The sequence below is a fragment of the Coffea arabica genome, chromosome 5c (assembly GCF_036785885.1).
Source record: "Coffea arabica cultivar ET-39 chromosome 5c, Coffea Arabica ET-39 HiFi, whole genome shotgun sequence".
NCBI lineage: Eukaryota > Viridiplantae > Streptophyta > Magnoliopsida > Gentianales > Rubiaceae > Coffea > Coffea arabica.
In genome coordinates, this window is record NC_092319.1 from 40,052,136 (window position 1) to 40,070,967 (window position 18,832).

General features: G+C 38.7%; 1 protein-coding gene across 2 annotated transcripts; it reads left to right on the forward strand.

Moving 5' to 3' along the window:
- Positions 1-10,570: 10,570 nt before the first annotated feature.
- Positions 10,571-18,555, forward strand: LOC113690275 (zinc finger CCCH domain-containing protein 13-like). Of its 2 annotated transcripts, none has more exons than XM_027208111.2 (11): positions 10,571-10,766; positions 13,117-13,227; positions 13,555-13,585; positions 14,378-14,513; positions 14,648-14,704; positions 15,330-15,427; positions 15,559-15,630; positions 15,741-15,949; positions 16,794-16,990; positions 17,180-17,389; positions 18,271-18,555. In XM_027208111.2, the coding sequence occupies exons 1-11, from the start codon at positions 10,649-10,651 to the stop codon at positions 18,340-18,342; spliced, it is 1,311 nt and encodes a 436-aa protein (XP_027063912.1). In that variant the 5' UTR covers positions 10,571-10,648; the 3' UTR covers positions 18,343-18,555. The 2 variants fall into 2 exon arrangements, with proteins under 2 accessions (XP_027063912.1, XP_071906993.1); XM_072050892.1 differs by lacking the exon at positions 10,571-10,766 and adding an exon at positions 12,508-13,011.
- Positions 18,556-18,832: the final 277 nt, after the last annotated feature.

Here is an 18,832-nt window from a genome sequence, read left to right on the forward strand (position 1 = left end):
TATGGACGGCACACGTAGTGGACGGGGCCGTGGGCGCGGGAATAGGCAACCTACGCCAGATCAGGGTACTGGAGAAACCTCCTCTGGACCCCATCCTGAACCGAGAGTTGACCCTAATGTACAGATAGCTGCCGCTATGCAGCAAATGACAAACCTGTTGGCACAAGTGGTGCAGCAACAAGGCCAGAATCCAAACCCTAATCCTGGACACCCTGGAAACCCTGGCAATCATGTTGAGAGCGAAGACAGAGCTCTGGAACGATTTCAAAAGTTTGCCCCACCCAAGTTCATCGGGGGACCTGATCCGGATGTTGCTGAGAGGTGGCTCGAAAAGATGGTCGATATTTTTGCCGCCCTGCACTATACCGAAGAACGGCAGGTGACTTTTGCCGTTTTCCAGCTAGAAGAGGCGGCCCGCTCTTGGTGGAATGTCATTCGGCAAAAATGGGAGAGGGAACAAACGCCCAGGACTTGGGTAAATTTTATGAGGGAGTTTAACGCAAAATTCTTCCCTCCTCTGGTTCAGGAAAGGAAGGAAGATGAGTTCATCCGACTCCGCCAAGGAGCTCAATCGGTGGCGGAATACGAGAGCCAGTTCACCCGCCTATCCAAATTTGCGCCTGAGTTGATTGTGACGGAGCAACGGCGAATTAGGCGTTTTATCCAGGGCCTAAACGTGGAGATTCAGAAGGACCTCGCAGTGGCTCAAATCAATGCTTTTAGCGAGGTCGTTGAGAAGGCCCAACGGGTAGAGAGTGCCAGATTGCAAGTAAGAAATTTCCAGGCGAAAAAGCGAGGATTTCCTGGAAATAATTCGGGGCAGGGGAATGAGAGTACCCCTTCCAAGTTTGGGCGAGGAATTGGGGAAGAAAGGGTACCGGGAGTGTCACGAGAGAGCCCGTCACGAGGCAGCCAGTTGGGGAGAGGCCAGAGAGGAGGCTCGGCTTCTGCAGCACGCGGATCTTGCGGGTATTGCGGAAAGTCGAATCATTCTGAAGACAATTGCTGGAAGAAAGGAGGCAAATGTCTGCGTTGTGGAAGCGCAGACCACAAGCTTGCTACCTGCCTACTTATGACGCAAGAAGGAAGGGGAGCTCAAACTATGTTAAAGACCAACACGGGACCGGATAAGGGGAATGGGACGAAACCTAAGGTAGCAGCTCGAGTGTATTCACTGGAGCCACAACAGGTCCCCGATTCTCCTGAGATTGAGGAAGGTACGATTGTGGTATTTCTGCGGAAATATTAGTAGATCTTGGTGTTACTCATCCATTTGTCAGTCCCAATTCTGATGGACGAAATAGGTATCACGCCTACCTGAAAGTAGTAATCCTTTGGGGAAAATCATCGTTTGAGTCTTGGTATGGTTTGTAAGGATCGCAGGGTTTGGGTAGGAGAGAGAATAGTGTTCGCGAAGAAAAAAAACATGGGATAGAAAAGGCTACAATACCCTGAGCTATTTGTGAACCATGGTGAGAAATTTCGAGGACGAAATTCTTTTAAGGGGGAGAGAGTGTGAGAACCCGTAAAACCCTAATTATTTTCCTAGGGTTTATTACCCCTTAATTGCATATATTTTTGCATTTTCGGGTTTAGAAATATTTTCTGGTAGATTTTATGCGTAATTATAGTTTTAAGATGATTTTTCTAGTATTGGAGAGTTTTTAGAAAATTAAGAGTAAATAGTGGACGTGGGACCCACTAGTGCGAAAAGTTCGGAAAAATTCGGCCAACTAGATTAAGTTTTGGATACTGGAATTATTTTATCGGGTGTTAAGAGATAATTAGAGGAAGCTATTTGGATTGATGTGAGAGGGAACAAAGTGATAGACTTGCATTAAATTGGGTGACAAGTGTCACCATTTGATTGGGTTACCTTTAAGACTACTATTCCATGTCTTACCATTGACCAAATAAATCACAAAATTAACCAAAAATTGCACCATTTTCTCCTCTCAAGTGCCGGCCCTCTCTCTCAAAGGAAGAAAGAAAACCTCTTCAAGTTTTGGCTTCAATCTTGCTTCAATCATCAAAACCAACCATCCAACCTTGATTTTTCTCCATAAAACACCTTCAAGTAGTGGTGGTGAGTTGTTGTGTGAAGTTATTTGGAAGGTTAAGGTGACCCATAGCTCTTTCTCTCTTGTTTTAAAGGTAAGTTGTGAAGAACCACCCTCCTTCTTTAATTGATGCTCAAATCATGCTTAGTGGAAGTAGAAGATGCAAGTTTATGGATTAATTCTTGATTTGTGGTTGAATTGATGACTTTTTATTATTTTTGGGGAATTTTCTGTTTTAATTCAAGCATGATGGTGTGGCTCTCTATGATGTATGAAAATGATCTATAATGACTTAAGGAGGTGGGAAAAGTGATTAATTGCAACCAATTTCTGTTTTGGAAGAAAATTGGAAAATCTAGGGTTCTTAAGGGTACATTCTGTCCGAATTTTTAGGTACTAGATAGAGGCCGAATTGGCCTTAGCTCAAAACATGAAAGTTGTAGGGAATGACATTTTAAAGGTGCCTACAAAATTTCAGGTCATTTGGATTAGTGTAGAGTGAGATATGATGAAATTACTTTAGCTGTTCTGCTTTGATCAGAATGCGAAAACTGCGATAGTAATTGGCCATTTTGACTGGAATTGGTTTGGATTTTGGAGTTGGTGTCTTCTAATGAAATGTAGATGGATGTCTTAGCTAACTTATGCCTTTGGAATTTCGGCATTTGGACTTGTATGGACTGAGTTATAGTAATTACAGTTTTGTGTGATTTGAAAACCTTTTTTGGGAATTCTGGTATAGTATTTTGCATATTTGACCTAGTTGTGTTAGGAACTGGATTGAGTGACCTTCTACATTGTTGTAGCTCTGTTTCTTGGCTTCGAAATGGTGGGTCTTACACCCCCATCCGATAATTGTAGTGAGAGTTGTACCATTACCGCAAAATGACGTCAAAACTGTATTTTTCCGGGCCAATGCTAGTTACATTTCCGAAATTTCTGGTTTCCTCTATTGTTTGTAAATGTTTATGGAACCTTATTGGGGTCATGTTTGGCCTTGGTTTATGACTCGTTATCGAGTCTCATTGTATTTGTTTGCATGTTTTTAGGGCGTGACGGTGGTGCACAACGTTCTTTTGACTAAAGTGTTTGAAACCACATTGTGCTAGCTTGGTGAGTGTACTACTCACTTATGTGCTATTACATGGCTTTGATCTTTGTACTTGAGATGTTGAATGTTGATTGATCCAAGTGAGAGTGTACTTTATCACTTTCACTTATTGTTTCGCATGTTATTGGAAAGTTATATGAAATGTTATATGAAATGTTATATGAAATGAAATACATGACTTCAAATATTATCCATGAGCTCAACCCCATTGGTTATTGATTGAATCGAGCCGGCGAGGGCTTGGTCGTGCCAATTAATGTGCCTTGGGGCAACATCATAGGGAATCTTGTAGTATGAGAGACTCTTGATTCCGGTTTACTCGAGTAATACCACAATGCAAGTGTTTGGATTTCGGGCCCGGTTGAGGAATGTTAGGAGGAAGGGAATGGAAGTTAAGAGGAGTCTACGGTTGGTTACCTTTCAGACATTGACGGAGAGTCAATGAGACCTGATCAAGAATTCAAACGAGGAAAAGGGCTCTTGAGAGCCACCCGTATCCTTTTATCCTCATTATTAATGTGTGGCTTTATTTATTTTGGTAAATTGGACTGTTAAACTTGATGTATCCATGAACTTGGTTGCTTGAGTTGTATTCTCAGTGGGCAATTAGCTCACCCCGTTCCTTTTGTTTTCCTTACAGGAATATGACTCTTTTGGAATGAATTTTGATAAATGGTTGACGAATGAACTAGATGAATGACTCTTTTGTATTGTATATAAAATGGGACCGTAAATGTATCATTAGGGCCGTTTTCACTTTTGTTTTGGCAAACCATATATGTAGTGACTTTTGTATCACTTTTAAATGTCATTTTTGGTTTGTAAAGGCTAAATGTTATGTGGTATATGTAATTCGATGTTTGGTTGGGTTCGGACGAGTCGGTTACTATTCATGGCCGACTCCGGATTTCATTTTCTTTTATTTTGGGTTATTTTGCCCTTTTGCCTTATTTGCGCTCGTTATAAGTTCCGGAACGTGAAAGATCGCTCTATACTGCACCGTTAGTCCTGGCGAGAGCTGGACAGGCAGTCCGCTAACCTCTTTGGTTCGCCTTAGGGGAAGGTGGGGCTGTCACAGGTGGTATCAGAGCCACTTCGCGTGGTCTCTGCGCGGAGTGAGCCTAGGGCCAAGTGGTGTTATGGTCCTGATTTCATGGAGATGTCTAAGTGCTCGTTTGAGCGTAAGTTATGAATGGGGCATGTTATAAGTGTAAAAATCTTTATTATGCAACTTGAGGAAGATAGATATGTATGTCGGGTAGGAATCTATAATATGGATGATTTACGCTTGGGACCGGCCGGCTCGAGTTGTGAATTATCTTAAATGGGATTCTTGCGCCCGGATACGAAAGAGACGAGAGTCTAGGTTAGAAAGAATGGGGCGAACTAGAAATTGCGATTCTATGGATGACTTTATATGTAGTTGACTGACTGTTCTATATACATGTTGATACTGTTATGTGTTCTCTGTATATGTGTTATGTGTTTAAATGCTCGACGAGGGAGTGGAGTAGTTATTTGTTCTTGTTTACTTGTTCCTGTTTCGGGCTGGGAAAAGGAGGGGTTAGGTGCCCATTGCCCATTAACAGTATATTTATTTTGTGACCTAGATCGACTTAGATTGTATGGACGGCACACGTAGTGGACGGGGCCGTGGGCGCGGGAATAGGCAACCTACGCCAGATCAGGGTACTGGAGAAACCTCCTCTGGACCCCATCCTGAACCGAGAGTTGACCCTAATGTACAGATAGCTGCCGCTATGCAGCAAATGACAAACCTGTTGGCACAAGTGGTGCAGCAACAAGGCCAGAATCCAAACCCTAATCCTGGACACCCTGGAAACCCTGGCAATCATGTTGAGAGCGAAGACAGAGCTCTGGAACGATTTCAAAAGTTTGCCCCACCCAAGTTCATCGGGGGACCTGATCCGGATGTTGCTGAGAGGTGGCTCGAAAAGATGGTCGATATTTTTGCCGCCCTGCACTATACCGAAGAACGGCAGGTGACTTTTGCCGTTTTCCAGCTAGAAGAGGCGGCCCGCTCTTGGTGGAATGTCATTCGGCAAAAATGGGAGAGGGAACAAACGCCCAGGACTTGGGTAAATTTTATGAGGGAGTTTAACGCAAAATTCTTCCCTCCTCTGGTTCAGGAAAGGAAGGAAGATGAGTTCATCCGACTCCGCCAAGGAGCTCAATCGGTGGCGGAATACGAGAGCCAGTTCACCCGCCTATCCAAATTTGCGCCTGAGTTGATTGTGACGGAGCAACGGCGAATTAGGCGTTTTATCCAGGGCCTAAACGTGGAGATTCAGAAGGACCTCGCAGTGGCTCAAATCAATGCTTTTAGCGAGGTCGTTGAGAAGGCCCAACGGGTAGAGAGTGCCAGATTGCAAGTAAGAAATTTCCAGGCGAAAAAGCGAGGATTTCCTGGAAATAATTCGGGGCAGGGGAATGAGAGTACCCCTTCCAAGTTTGGGCGAGGAATTGGGGAAGAAAGGGTACCGGGAGTGTCACGAGAGAGCCCGTCACGAGGCAGCCAGTTGGGGAGAGGCCAGAGAGGAGGCTCGGCTTCTGCAGCACGCGGATCTTGCGGGTATTGCGGAAAGTCGAATCATTCTGAAGACAATTGCTGGAAGAAAGGAGGCAAATGTCTGCGTTGTGGAAGCGCAGACCACAAGCTTGCTACCTGCCTACTTATGACGCAAGAAGGAAGGGGAGCTCAAACTATGTTAAAGACCAACACGGGACCGGATAAGGGGAATGGGACGAAACCTAAGGTAGCAGCTCGAGTGTATTCACTGGAGCCACAACAGGTCCCCGATTCTCCTGAGATTGAGGAAGGTACGATTGTGGTATTTCTGCGGAAATATTAGTAGATCTTGGTGTTACTCATCCATTTGTCAGTCCCAATTCTGATGGACGAAATAGGTATCACGCCTACCTGAAAGTAGTAATCCTTTGGGGAAAATCATCGTTTGAGTCTTGGTATGGTTTGTAAGGATCGCAGGGTTTGGGTAGGAGAGAGAATAGTGTTCGCGAAGAAAAAAAACATGGGATAGAAAAGGCTACAATACCCTGAGCTATTTGTGAACCATGGTGAGAAATTTCGAGGACGAAATTCTTTTAAGGGGGAGAGAGTGTGAGAACCCGTAAAACCCTAATTATTTTCCTAGGGTTTATTACCCCTTAATTGCATATATTTTTGCATTTTCGGGTTTAGAAATATTTTCTGGTAGATTTTATGCGTAATTATAGTTTTAAGATGATTTTTCTAGTATTGGAGAGTTTTTAGAAAATTAAGAGTAAATAGTGGACGTGGGACCCACTAGTGCGAAAAGTTCGGAAAAATTCGGCCAACTAGATTAAGTTTTGGATACTGGAATTATTTTATCGGGTGTTAAGAGATAATTAGAGGAAGCTATTTGGATTGATGTGAGAGGGAACAAAGTGATAGACTTGCATTAAATTGGGTGACAAGTGTCACCATTTGATTGGGTTACCTTTAAGACTACTATTCCATGTCTTACCATTGACCAAATAAATCACAAAATTAACCAAAAATTGCACCATTTTCTCCTCTCAAGTGCCGGCCCTCTCTCTCAAAGGAAGAAAGAAAACCTCTTCAAGTTTTGGCTTCAATCTTGCTTCAATCATCAAAACCAACCATCCAACCTTGATTTTTCTCCATAAAACACCTTCAAGTAGTGGTGGTGAGTTGTTGTGTGAAGTTATTTGGAAGGTTAAGGTGACCCATAGCTCTTTCTCTCTTGTTTTAAAGGTAAGTTGTGAAGAACCACCCTCCTTCTTTAATTGATGCTCAAATCATGCTTAGTGGAAGTAGAAGATGCAAGTTTATGGATTAATTCTTGATTTGTGGTTGAATTGATGACTTTTTATTATTTTTGGGGAATTTTCTGTTTTAATTCAAGCATGATGGTGTGGCTCTCTATGATGTATGGAAATGATCTATAATGACTTAAGGAGGTGGGAAAAGTGATTAATTGCAACCAATTTCTGTTTTGGAAGAAAATTGGAAAATCTAGGGTTCTTAAGGGTACATTCTGTCCGAATTTTTAGGTACTAGATAGAGGCCGAATTGGCCTTAGCTCAAAACATGAAAGTTGTAGGGAATGACATTTTAAAGGTGCCTACAAAATTTCAGGTCATTTGGATTAGTGTAGAGTGAGATATGATGAAATTACTGTAGCTGTTCTGCTTTGATCAGAATGCGAAAACTGCGATAGTAATTGGCCATTTTGACTGGAATTGGTTTGGATTTTGGAGTTGGTGTCTTCTAATGAAATGTAGATGGATGTCTTAGCTAACTTATGCCTTTGGAATTTCGGCATTTGGACTTGTATGGACTGAGTTATAGTAATTACAGTTTTGTGTGATTTGAAAACCTTTTTTGGGAATTCTGGTATAGTATTTTGCATATTTGACCTAGTTGTGTTAGGAACTGGATTGAGTGACCTTCTACATTGTTGTAGCTCTGTTTCTTGGCTTCGAAATGGTGGGTCTTACACCCCCATCCGATAATTGTAGTGAGAGTTGTACCATTACCGCAAAATGACGTCAAAACTGTATTTTTCCGGGCCAATGCTAGTTACATTTCCGAAATTTCTGGTTTCCTCTATTGTTTGTAAATGTTTATGGAACCTTATTGGGGTCATGTTTGGCCTTGGTTTATGACTCGTTATCGAGTCTCATTGTATTTGTTTGCATGTTTTTAGGGCGTGACGGTGGTGCACAACGTTCTTTTGACTAAAGTGTTTGAAACCACATTGTGCTAGCTTGGTGAGTGTACTACTCACTTATGTGCTATTACATGGCTTTGATCTTTGTACTTGAGATGTTGAATGTTGATTGATCCAAGTGAGAGTGTACTTTATCACTTTCACTTATTGTTTCGCATGTTATTGGAAAGTTATATGAAATGTTATATGAAATGTTATATGAAATGAAATACATGACTTCAAATATTATCCATGAGCTCAACCCCATTGGTTATTGATTGAATCGAGCCGGCGAGGGCTTGGTCGTGCCAATTAATGTGCCTTGGGGCAACATCATAGGGAATCTTGTAGTATGAGAGACTCTTGATTCCGGTTTACTCGAGTAATACCACAATGCAAGTGTTTGGATTTCGGGCCCGGTTGAGGAATGTTAGGAGGAAGGGAATGGAAGTTAAGAGGAGTCTACGGTTGGTTACCTTTCAGACATTGACGGAGAGTCAATGAGACCTGATCAAGAATTCAAACGAGGAAAAGGGCTCTTGAGAGCCACCCGTATCCTTTTATCCTCATTATTAATGTGTGGCTTTATTTATTTTGGTAAATTGGACTGTTAAACTTGATGTATCCATGAACTTGGTTGCTTGAGTTGTATTCTCACTGGGCAATTAGCTCACCCCGTTCCTTTTGTTTTCCTTACAGGAATATGACTCTTTTGGAATGAATTTTGATAAATGGTTGCCGAATGAACTAGATGAATGACTCTTTTGTATTGTATATAAAATGGGACCCTAAATGTATCATTAGGGCCGTTTTCACTTTTGTTTTGACAAACCATATATGTAGTGACTTTTGTATCACTTTTAAATGTCATTTTTGGTTTGTAAAGGCTAAATGTTATGTGGTATATGTAATTCGATGTTTGGTTGGGTTCGGACGAGTCGGTTACTATTCATGGCCGACTCCGGATTTCATTTTCTTTTATTTTGGGTTATTTTGCCCTTTTGCCTTATTTGCGCTCGTTATAAGTTCCGGAACGTGAAAGATCGCTCTATACTGCACCGTTAGTCCTGGCGAGAGGTGGACAGGCAGTCCGCTAACCTCTTTGGTTCGCCTTAGGGGAAGGTGGGGCTGTCACAACAGCTATTAATTATTGCTCTTTTGGTGGGTTCCATACAGCAAAACACTCAGGCTTACAGACGCACGGCCCAATTTGCAGCCTCTGCATTTAAAAAAAAAAACAAGCACACACACACACACATGGACGAACACACTCCAGCCAATAATAATTGGCCACATCAGCAAAACAACCATCTCTCTTGAGCCATGGCATTCGCTCTTTTATACATATGTTATAAAAAGCACTTTGCAGCTATCTTCTGGGAAAAATTTCATTTGACATCTGGGGGGGATAAATATGGAATAGAAAAAGTATAATGCAAATGGTTAAGCGTTTTGTACAACTTGGTCATGCTTTGCATTGGTGTGTTATGTCGATAATACCCTTTTAAATGTGGGTGGGGACGACCGTTCGGGACCTGGTGGAAGAGTTATAAATAATACAATACAAATAGGGGAAAAGACTTTAAGACAGAGGGAAATGTTATTAAGACAAAATAGTAGAGAAAAAAATGTCTTTTGAGAACTTGGCGGAAAGAATGGGAATTGTCTTTCAATGAAGAATGCAAAGAACTCAAATTAGCAAGGGAGCTGTGTTTGAGAAGGTTTTCGTGCCATTTAAAAGAATAATGGAGTTTTGATTATTGGTTTCGATATTAAAGAATGTTGGCTCAAGGGGTTGCTTTGATTAGTATAACTTATGGAGCCCTGCAAATCACTGTAGTAAATAAGAGACATGCAGTGAAACATGTTTTAGCAGTGATAAGCAAAAACATAAATAAGCACTAATTACCAAAATGCACACCAAAAATTCCTAGATTTTTTTTTTTAACCAAAAATTCCTTGGCGTCTGAGCATATGATAGTTGTATGGCTAGGGCTGCTGTTTGTTAATTACTTCAGGAGAAACAATTTATAATATGAAATAGTTCAATCTTAAAATATAGGATTTACAATCAGTTGTTTGATTTTCTTTCTAATCATCACAAATTACAAGGATGAAAGTGATTCATTTTTTTTTTATAAATTTTTTCTCAGTAAATTTTGTAAAAATTCCTACTAGCTTATGATTATGTGATTAAATGACTATTTGGTTATTTTTACATTTCTCTACTTAATCAAATTAGTGTATTTGATTTTATTTGTACATTTAAAAATCATTATAATTTCTCATTTTTTGCCGATATTGATAGTATTTTTTACTTTCTTAATTCACTCCTGCGCATTGCACAGGTTTCTTCTCTAGTTATAAGGTATAAATTAAAGTTGTTAAAAAACCAAAAACTTGCTAAAAAACTGGCCTTTCAAACATGCTTTTATATTAATTTCTCTTCAAACAATATACATAAATAAAATTTTTGCATTGATAATTATTATGGGCATCCCCTTTAGTTTGTTTAATCATGTAAAAAATCTTAAAATTCCTCATCTTTATTTGCAACTAAACCATATATTAATCCTATACTAAAAAGTCTATAATTATCGGAATCCTTAAACTCTCGATAATTCGGAAGCAGTCACTACATCCTTTATTTATTCCAATTTAACCCATTTTCTGCTATTTTTCACGTGGTTCGACTTCCACAGACTGAAGAAGTAGTAGAAGAAGAAGGAGGTAAGGGAAAAATGGTGGAGAGAAAGCTTTACAAAACGAAGCTATGCGTATTATACCAGAAGGGCCACTGCCATCGCCAGACCTGCTCCTTCGCTCATGGAAGCACCGAGCTCCGCCGCTCCTTCAATGGTATACTCCAATTTTCGCTTATTTTCTCTTTTTTTTTTTTGGGATTTTTATCGAAGTTGTATCAATGTTTTTCATTTTACTGTAATTTTTTCCTTTCTATATTGGCTTTGTTATTCGTGGATTAGGAGGACGACTTTTGGTACCGTCTAGGTTTCCAATTGTCATGTTTTTGAGGAATTTTTAGAAACTGGAAAGGAGGCCATAGGGAATTCGATAGGAATTGAACTTGAATGGAATGGTTAAAAATAATTATGGATGTAGAATTGCAGTCTTTTGTGTTTTTAATTTGTAGTTATTGAAAGAAAGAAGAAAGAAACATTAGGGTTGGTGCAATGGAATTTGATGTAAGAATCATTTTGTTTTTTTTTCTGGTAGACTTTCTTGTATCTTAGCAAAGAGATAAATTTATCTAGTATAAAGGAACTTTGTTAAAAAATCCTAGATGATGCTAGGTGACTCGAATTACGAGGTTCTTCCTCCTTTTGGAGGCCAAATTGCCGAGTATTTAGCTCTACACAGAAAAAACTTCTGTATAGACAGTGTTAATTAATGGTGGGATGTGCCCATAGTAGAACGTGGCGGTCTTAAGCAGAAAAGGATATGGTTTATAAGATGTATTGGGTCGTCTTACATGTCCCTCTTGTGTCTTCGACTACCCATACGTTATTACTTTTACCAGTTATGATAATATTTACCAAACATTTTGGAAGATCGACTTGCAGTAGCCACTGAACATTTGACCAGGTTTTGAGTTGACAGTAGCAGCCGTTTTTGTTAAAGGATCTCTTTGGGAGTGTGAGATGTACCAACCAGCAGAGTGACCCCTTTTTAACTCAAGAAGTTGTATAGCTTATGTGCTGATGTGAAGGATTGAATGTAGTTTTCTCATATTCTTCGGTGCTGCATAATACAGATATGCTAGTCATCTTTTGCTTGTCTAATTATTTCTTTTTCGATATTGATCTAGGGGAATTTTATTCTCGCTTTTTATATGTTTAATTACATGAATATAATTTCTTTCACTTTTCTTAGTGGTTTTATTACCTTTATATGGATTTGAGCATACTTGTTTTATATAATATAATGTCATGCCTGCTTATTGAAGAGGCAGTGCTTCACTTCATCATTTCAACTTTTTGGGTCTTTGTTTATTTACTTAAAGAAACTGAGTAAGATAATGACCTGTTAGATTAGAATTTTGGGTTCGCTTTTTTTTTGCTCTTTAAAAGAATTTTGTACTGGTGAGTTTTTCTTGTTTTGCGTAATCTAGATTTTAGCTTTGCTTGTTGCCATTTATGACTTATACCTCTTCTGTTAAGGCCCATGTTGTGTAAAAATAACATCAAACCTGAGGACTTTGAGCGGTCATTCAGTCTAATCATCCAATTCTATCTCTCTTTCGGAGTTGCCTTTTAATTGCGGATAATATTCTGCGTTATGAACTTCGAGTTGGTGAAAAAGGTGTCACTGTGCATGGAAGAATTAGTGGGTATCTGCAAGCTTGGATTTGATCTTGCTCATTTGCTTGACTTGGAGATATGGTTGAGTTTCAAATTAAAATGTATCTCATGTGACACTGATCCCTTCAGCCTGGTACCAACTGGCAGATTTAGCTATGATTGTTCCGGATGGATAATTACTCTTGCTTTGTCTATGTGCTGGTTTTGGTGTTTTTTCTCGGCATTCATTCTTTTGCATCTTGTTACAGCAGATGAAGCTTCAGAATTAGGTTTCTCTTGACATGATCTTATCCATGTCCTTAGTCATTCGCTATTTCGATGGACCACTCAAATGCTTTATCCTAATATATGCCTCAGTGTGTTTGTTGTTCGAGAATATGGTATTTCATTCTCTTGACTTCCTTCAACTTAAGACAGCAATGGATCTGTTGGATGGGAATGTTGTCCAAGGAGGCAATATATTGCTTGTGGGCTTTTAGGTTTTTCATTTGTAGTCCCATAAGACGATTTCTGGGCCACGGTGGTATTATTACTCCTTACAGCAAAGGATGTCTACTGTTCTTTATCAGTTGCTGCTGTGGTTTTTTATGGTTTTCTTCTATGTGGAATTGAGCTCAAGGACTGGTATATATTTCTTCAATGGTTCTCTCTATGGATAAATATCTCAAATATTGGTATTTCATAACTCTATGTATGAGACCAGTAATTTCTGTGGCTCGTTTGGAACTTCCAAGATGGCACTATTACTGTTCATTATTTTATTACTCATAATGTTCCATGTGATGGTAAGCTTAGTTTTGCTAATCATAATTGGATTCTTGGCATTTGGTTATTTTGGCTTTACTGATAAATGTGTGTATTTTACCTGCAATGCTTCTCCCAACTTTCAGGTAGGCGAGACAATCGTGTTAGTGACTTGAGAGATAGGCTTGATAGAAGGCGTTCGCCACCCCACAGATACTCCCCTGGTAGAGATGCACAAGGGAAGCATGCTTCCCATGGTCAGAAGTTTCTCCCTTTTGTTTGACCTTTCTTCTTCTTCTTTTTTTTTTTTTTTTCCTTTTCGAGGATGTGATGATCTGCAATTTACTGAATTGCTTTGTTATCTGATGAAAGTATGAATACGAGGATTACTTGGTTTAACAGCTAACAGTAGGCCCTTTCTTAATTGATGTTTTGTATCATGACGGATATGTATTTAATTAGGTTTTTTTTTTTAAGTTATGAGTGATTTGATCTTTGAGAGCCCTGCTGTTCTTACTTCTTGTGGCTTTTGGCAATAAGCTTCTAATGTTGATTTTTTTTAATATTTATTATCTGTTGCGCAGGAGATAGTCCTCGAGGACGGGAGGGAATGAGGTAAATCCATCTAATTGCAATTGGCCTTGATCAATATTTTGTTGTTGCTCTTTTATGAGTCACAAATGAGTCTAGAACCTAGGAACTTCAGCATAGCTCTATCTTGTGTAAAAGTATGATATTTACTTTCTTAATGTACCATTTTCTTATTAGGACTGCTGATCCTACAGTTTGGGGTACCATTAATTAATTAGCATTATTGACAATATTGACAATATTTTTTCATTGTTTCTGAATTCGGGGTTAATTCTTATCACACTTGAATGTGTCCATGTTACTAGGTGTATCTAATCTTTGCTCCAATTGAAGAGAAGAAACTTCTTGCAACATTTTGAATTTTTTGGTTGAGATACATGACAGTTGAATGTAGTAGAAGAAACTTAGAAGTTTGTATCTGACATTGTAATCAATCATATGGTTTGACTGCTAGAATAGACTATATTTTTTTGTACTAATCTAATTAACGCAAATTCTCAATGGTGGTCATGGTGGACCATACCTTTCCTTTTTTCTATATCTTCTTAGTTTCTCCGTTACTTAATGTTTATCCATGTATAGCATGAATCGTGGACATTCATTTAATCTGTCTTCCTTTTCAGATTCTTTGTTGCTTTTAATTTCTTTAGTTTTATTGAAACTACAAAGATTGGTAGAGTTTCATTGCGAGGAACTTTTTAATAAGTGTCAAAATGATTTAATTGCTGTCACCTATTTTGGTACTCATTAAAACCAATATGTTATGTTTTCATTGCAATTTTGCCCTGACCAGAACATCCTATCTTTCATGGGCAGGAAACGAAGAAAGAAACAACACATAGATGGCGAAAGTGAATTTTCTGGAAGTTTGAGATTGTTTGAGGGAACTGAAGATAAAATGAAAGAGCCAAGACGGGCATCTTTTGAACCCAAAGATCTTCTTGATGAGCAGGTTTTGAAGCTATCCTTTTTGTTTCTTTTCCATCAAACTTGTACTGCTTGAGGTGGATCTCATAAATCTGTACAGGATATCCTTAAATTTGGCCCTGTTTGTGCTGTACTTATTCTTCTTTTGGTAATATGCAGCTAAGGAAAGCTCAATCTGAGTTTAAGATTCTGGAGGACCACAAAAGAGAACTGGAGGTATGTTCTAACTGTTTGCTGGTGCCTTAGTAGTGTGGACTGCCTTTGAACTCTTTCACATTTCTGCATATTCTCCAGAATTCCTGAGATTTATTTGCTTATCTTTTTTCTAGCTATTTGTTGATTGTCTTGGTGCTTTAATAAAGTATAGCTGCAAATTTATTTGGTCCTAGGATTGTATTTTAAAGTTTGTATTTTTGCCAGCTAGAAGTGAGTATTAGATTGCAATTGTTAGTGGTTCATTAAATTGAATAGTATGGAAAATCTTATGTGTCACATTTTTTCATCAATAAAGTTGTGGTTACATCTTGTATAGTATCTATTCTCTTATTTTTCTACACCTATTGTACTTTTAAACCCTTTATTTCTGTAAAAAGCCTGAAAACTTTCCCACTTCAGATCTTGTTCCAAGTATCTAATTGTAGATATCCTGCTGCCGTGAGAATAAACTGCATCACGAAGCTTCCTTCTCTTTTCTTGAAATTGCACTTCTGCGCTTGATTGTTTGTCTTTCTTCTGTATTTGTTGTGGTTAAGAACTTCTTTTGACTAAAAAAGTAGCTATTTAGTCTTTGCATGTGGTTTTAGAGATTAAATGTTCATGGACCATTCTGTTTGTTTTTAAGAATTACCTGGAAGAGAGGAATCTGGAAGCAAACAGGATAACTTCAAAAATCCAAGAGCTTGAAATGCAACTGAGCCAGGAAAAAGAGGAATCTGAAAGGTTGGTAGTTAATCTTTTCTAGGATCAGTGTATTGTGATGCATCCAATAGGATACTTTACTCTAATGAGCAATATGCTTATTTTGGTATAGTAAACTAATCTCTTTGATTGACAATATGGTTTGTGTTCAGGGTGGCCTCAAAGATTAAGAAGTTCATCAAAGCATATAATCGGCAGATGCGTCTAGAAGATGAACTCAAAAGGCATGCATCTGCTCTGATATATCTTCTTTTATTAAATACTTTGGCAGTGTGCTTCATATTTACTGGATTGTATGAGGTGCCTTATGTACATCAAAGTTCAACATTTATAGGTCACAGACTCAAGTTCAGAAGCTTTGTGATCAGCTTTCGTTGGATTTGTCTCGATCTGGTGCCATGGAGGAGGATCCTGGCATCAAGAATAGGAGTTATGAAGGGAGTGGGAATGATGTAAGCCCAAAAGTTGAGCTACAAAAGAACATATCTCCAAGTAATAAAAGGCCACGAGTTCATTCAGAAGTGGATGATATGTCAAATCAAGGTAGCGTATAGAATCAATATTTTGCAGTAAAGCTCTTTTCATTCTGTAGATATGGTTCCTGACATCCTTTTTGAGCAATACTGTATAGAAACATAGAAAACCTACCCATACAAAGATTAAATCAAGATTTTTTGGTTTTTGAAAAGTGGTCATATAAGTGGGCTCGTCATTTTTTATTTAAGTAATTAATGGTTTGTTACTTAAGTTACTAATTGGTTCAGTAACTCTTTTAGCTTGTCATTCATGTGGCATTTGATGCATTTGAAAACATTTTTTTAATTATCTATTAGTTGTCCCAAATTATTTTTCCTGTTCATCTGCTTGTTCTTCCAAGTTCAAAATGTTGCATCGTAAACCAACATCAACAAATTTACCCACCCTCCCAAGCAATGAAAGCTCTCCCCTGGCCCTCCCAAGCAATGAAAGCTATACTGGCTTCTGCTTTTACCCGCAGGAGCAGTAAAGAAGGATCTTTAAACATTAGTATCCGCAGGTTCCATGATGAAGATCTGCATATGGTTGCCTACTTTGACATTTCTTCTTTTGCTTGTTGCACAGTCCAGGGAATTGTGTTTCTCTTCCTCAGTTCATCATGCCGTTTTGCATTTGGATATATTTTTAATGTGTTAAACCTTCCTTTGTTTCTTTAAGGATCAGCTTCAAAGAATCTGAGTTCCAGATGTTTTTTATTCCCATTATATTGTGAGCTATTCTTTAGCTTTTTAAATGTTCATTGGTAGTCATTAAAGATTCAACAGAGAACTAGATAGTTAACAATTTCATGTGCACATCTTGGACTTCTGATATGTGATATTAGGGATAACTGTTATGAACTTTACTACAGTGATCTCAAGAAAAGATCAAGGATTGGTTATGGGGAAAGTCAGATTGGAGAAGATGTCTAGATGGAATCCTCAGTCCAAAAATTATAAGAAAGCTGAGATAAGTAGCACGGGAAAGAATGCATCAAGGCCCTTAGCAGATGAATACAAGTCCAAAAAGGCCAAAACTTCTTCAGCTGATATTTCTGTATTTGATAAGGTTACCTACTTCTAGTTTTGCTATTAGAAGCAGATCTTTCTTTTCATATACTTTTATCCTTTTTTTAGTTTTTTATTATTTATTTTTTTAATCCATTTGGTGGTTGTGTAACTTTTGAAGTTGGTGACCTAATTATTTTCCAATTTGGTGGTAAATGTTAAAATGCATCTTGCTGCTTTGTTTTTGCAGTCAAAGGTTTCTGAATCAGGTCTTGCTTTGCCCTCTACCAGCATGGCTGCCCATGCAATCGATGACGTTGCTGATATTGTTGAAACAGAGGAGAAGTTTGAGGGAACTGGAAACTTGATAACAGATGAAAAGGAAGCTGCATTTAAAATTCCACCATCGCCTTTACCTCCTCCGCCACCTCCTCCTATTCCTCAAAATGCTCATGTACAGGTTAGTTCAATACAAAGTTATCATGGGCTTCTCCTTGCAGGTTTGTGGGATTCCATGCATTCTTGTCCAAAAAGCTGCTAGAATGAATTTTGTACGTTAATTATTCAATTCAGCATTTAAGAGCTTAAGCATCGGAAATGAATTGCACAGTTGACGTTTGAATCACCGGCCTTGGTTTTGTAGTTATGCTTATATGTTTGAGAGAGAGAGAGATGCCTAACCGCGTGTGCATTTTATATTGGCGAAAAATATTCCTAGGGGAATTGGCAATTGCTGAGCATGGGATTGTTGTTGGAATATTTTTTAACAGTTTATTTATTTTTTTTAAATATCTGATGAAGTCTTAGTCCGATATGATACTAGAGCAGGCAAAAGTCTTCAATACAATATCTTACCACCACCAATGATTTTTCATGTGTTCTGGCATTATCAAAATCAACGGACTATTTTTATATTCATCCGCTGTTGACCTCAATTGTTTTTTAATATTACTGACACTAATTCTACCATACTGCTACTTCCATTCGGGAGTCAGCTTTGTGGTGATGTACTCAGCTTTGCCGGAAAGGTAATATGTGCTTTAAAATCAATTAGTCTGTTCACTTGCAACGGATACAACTGCTAGTAAATTTTCTCATAGACTCCGTGCCTGATCAGAACTTTCTGAAATGGGCGTGCCACTATTGCTAATCTTTGTTATATTCTCCCTTTTCACTTGCGATTGTTGCAGAGTATTATAGTGGTTCTGGTCCTTTTTGTCGGTCATATTGTTTCTTTTGGTAAATTGCTCTTTATCATCATCAGAAGCAAAATCCCTTCTATTATTGTTAATATTTTTATGAAGCTGCTATGAGGTATAATGCTGCTTTACTTGTTTGCAGTACCAGGGGGATGATGAGAACGTAGATATAGACGGTACTGAGGAGGAAACAGTAGAAGTGGATGTTGTCTGAGCTTTTACCTTTTTTAGCCCTTATATATCATGTACCAGGGTATCAACCATGTCGTAGCTGTTTTACTCAGACATTGGGGATTTGCTATCTAATCTGTAAAGGCTGTAGGAATTTATTGAAACGTCTGATTAGCTTTCCATGTGATCTTTCTGGGATTTATTCAGTATAAGGAGTAAACACTAGCGAAAGCTATGCAAATTTTTGACTAGTCAATTTTCATGTGCTTTATTGCCAGATGGAGGGAGAATTCATATAATCCTGGCGGATAGAATATTCTAGCTGGGAATTTTCCAACGCTATTCTTTATGTGCAGGTTTCTGGTTATTTGTTGCCCAGTAGTACTGCTTGATGAATAGTAACGTGTAACATCCGTGAGTTTTTGCTGGTTGCTGCTTTCCTGGAACCCCTCTTCTCAAGTACCCAAAACAAAACGGGAAGACTAACGATGCCCCGACCAATCTGTAAATATTAATATCGTTTGCCCCATTAA

Bases quoted from the DNA above. Each gene is read 5' to 3' on its own strand.
- LOC113690275 (XM_027208111.2), top strand. From the start codon at position 10,649: ATGGTGGAGAGAAAGCTTTACAAAACGAAGCTATGCGTATTATACCAG. The intron at 15,631-15,740 runs GCATGCATCTGC...CAACATTTATAG, and splicing joins CTAGAAGATGAACTCAAAAG to GTCACAGACTCAAGTTCAGA. The intron at 16,991-17,179 runs GTTACCTACTTC...TTGTTTTTGCAG, and splicing joins ATATTTCTGTATTTGATAAG to TCAAAGGTTTCTGAATCAGG.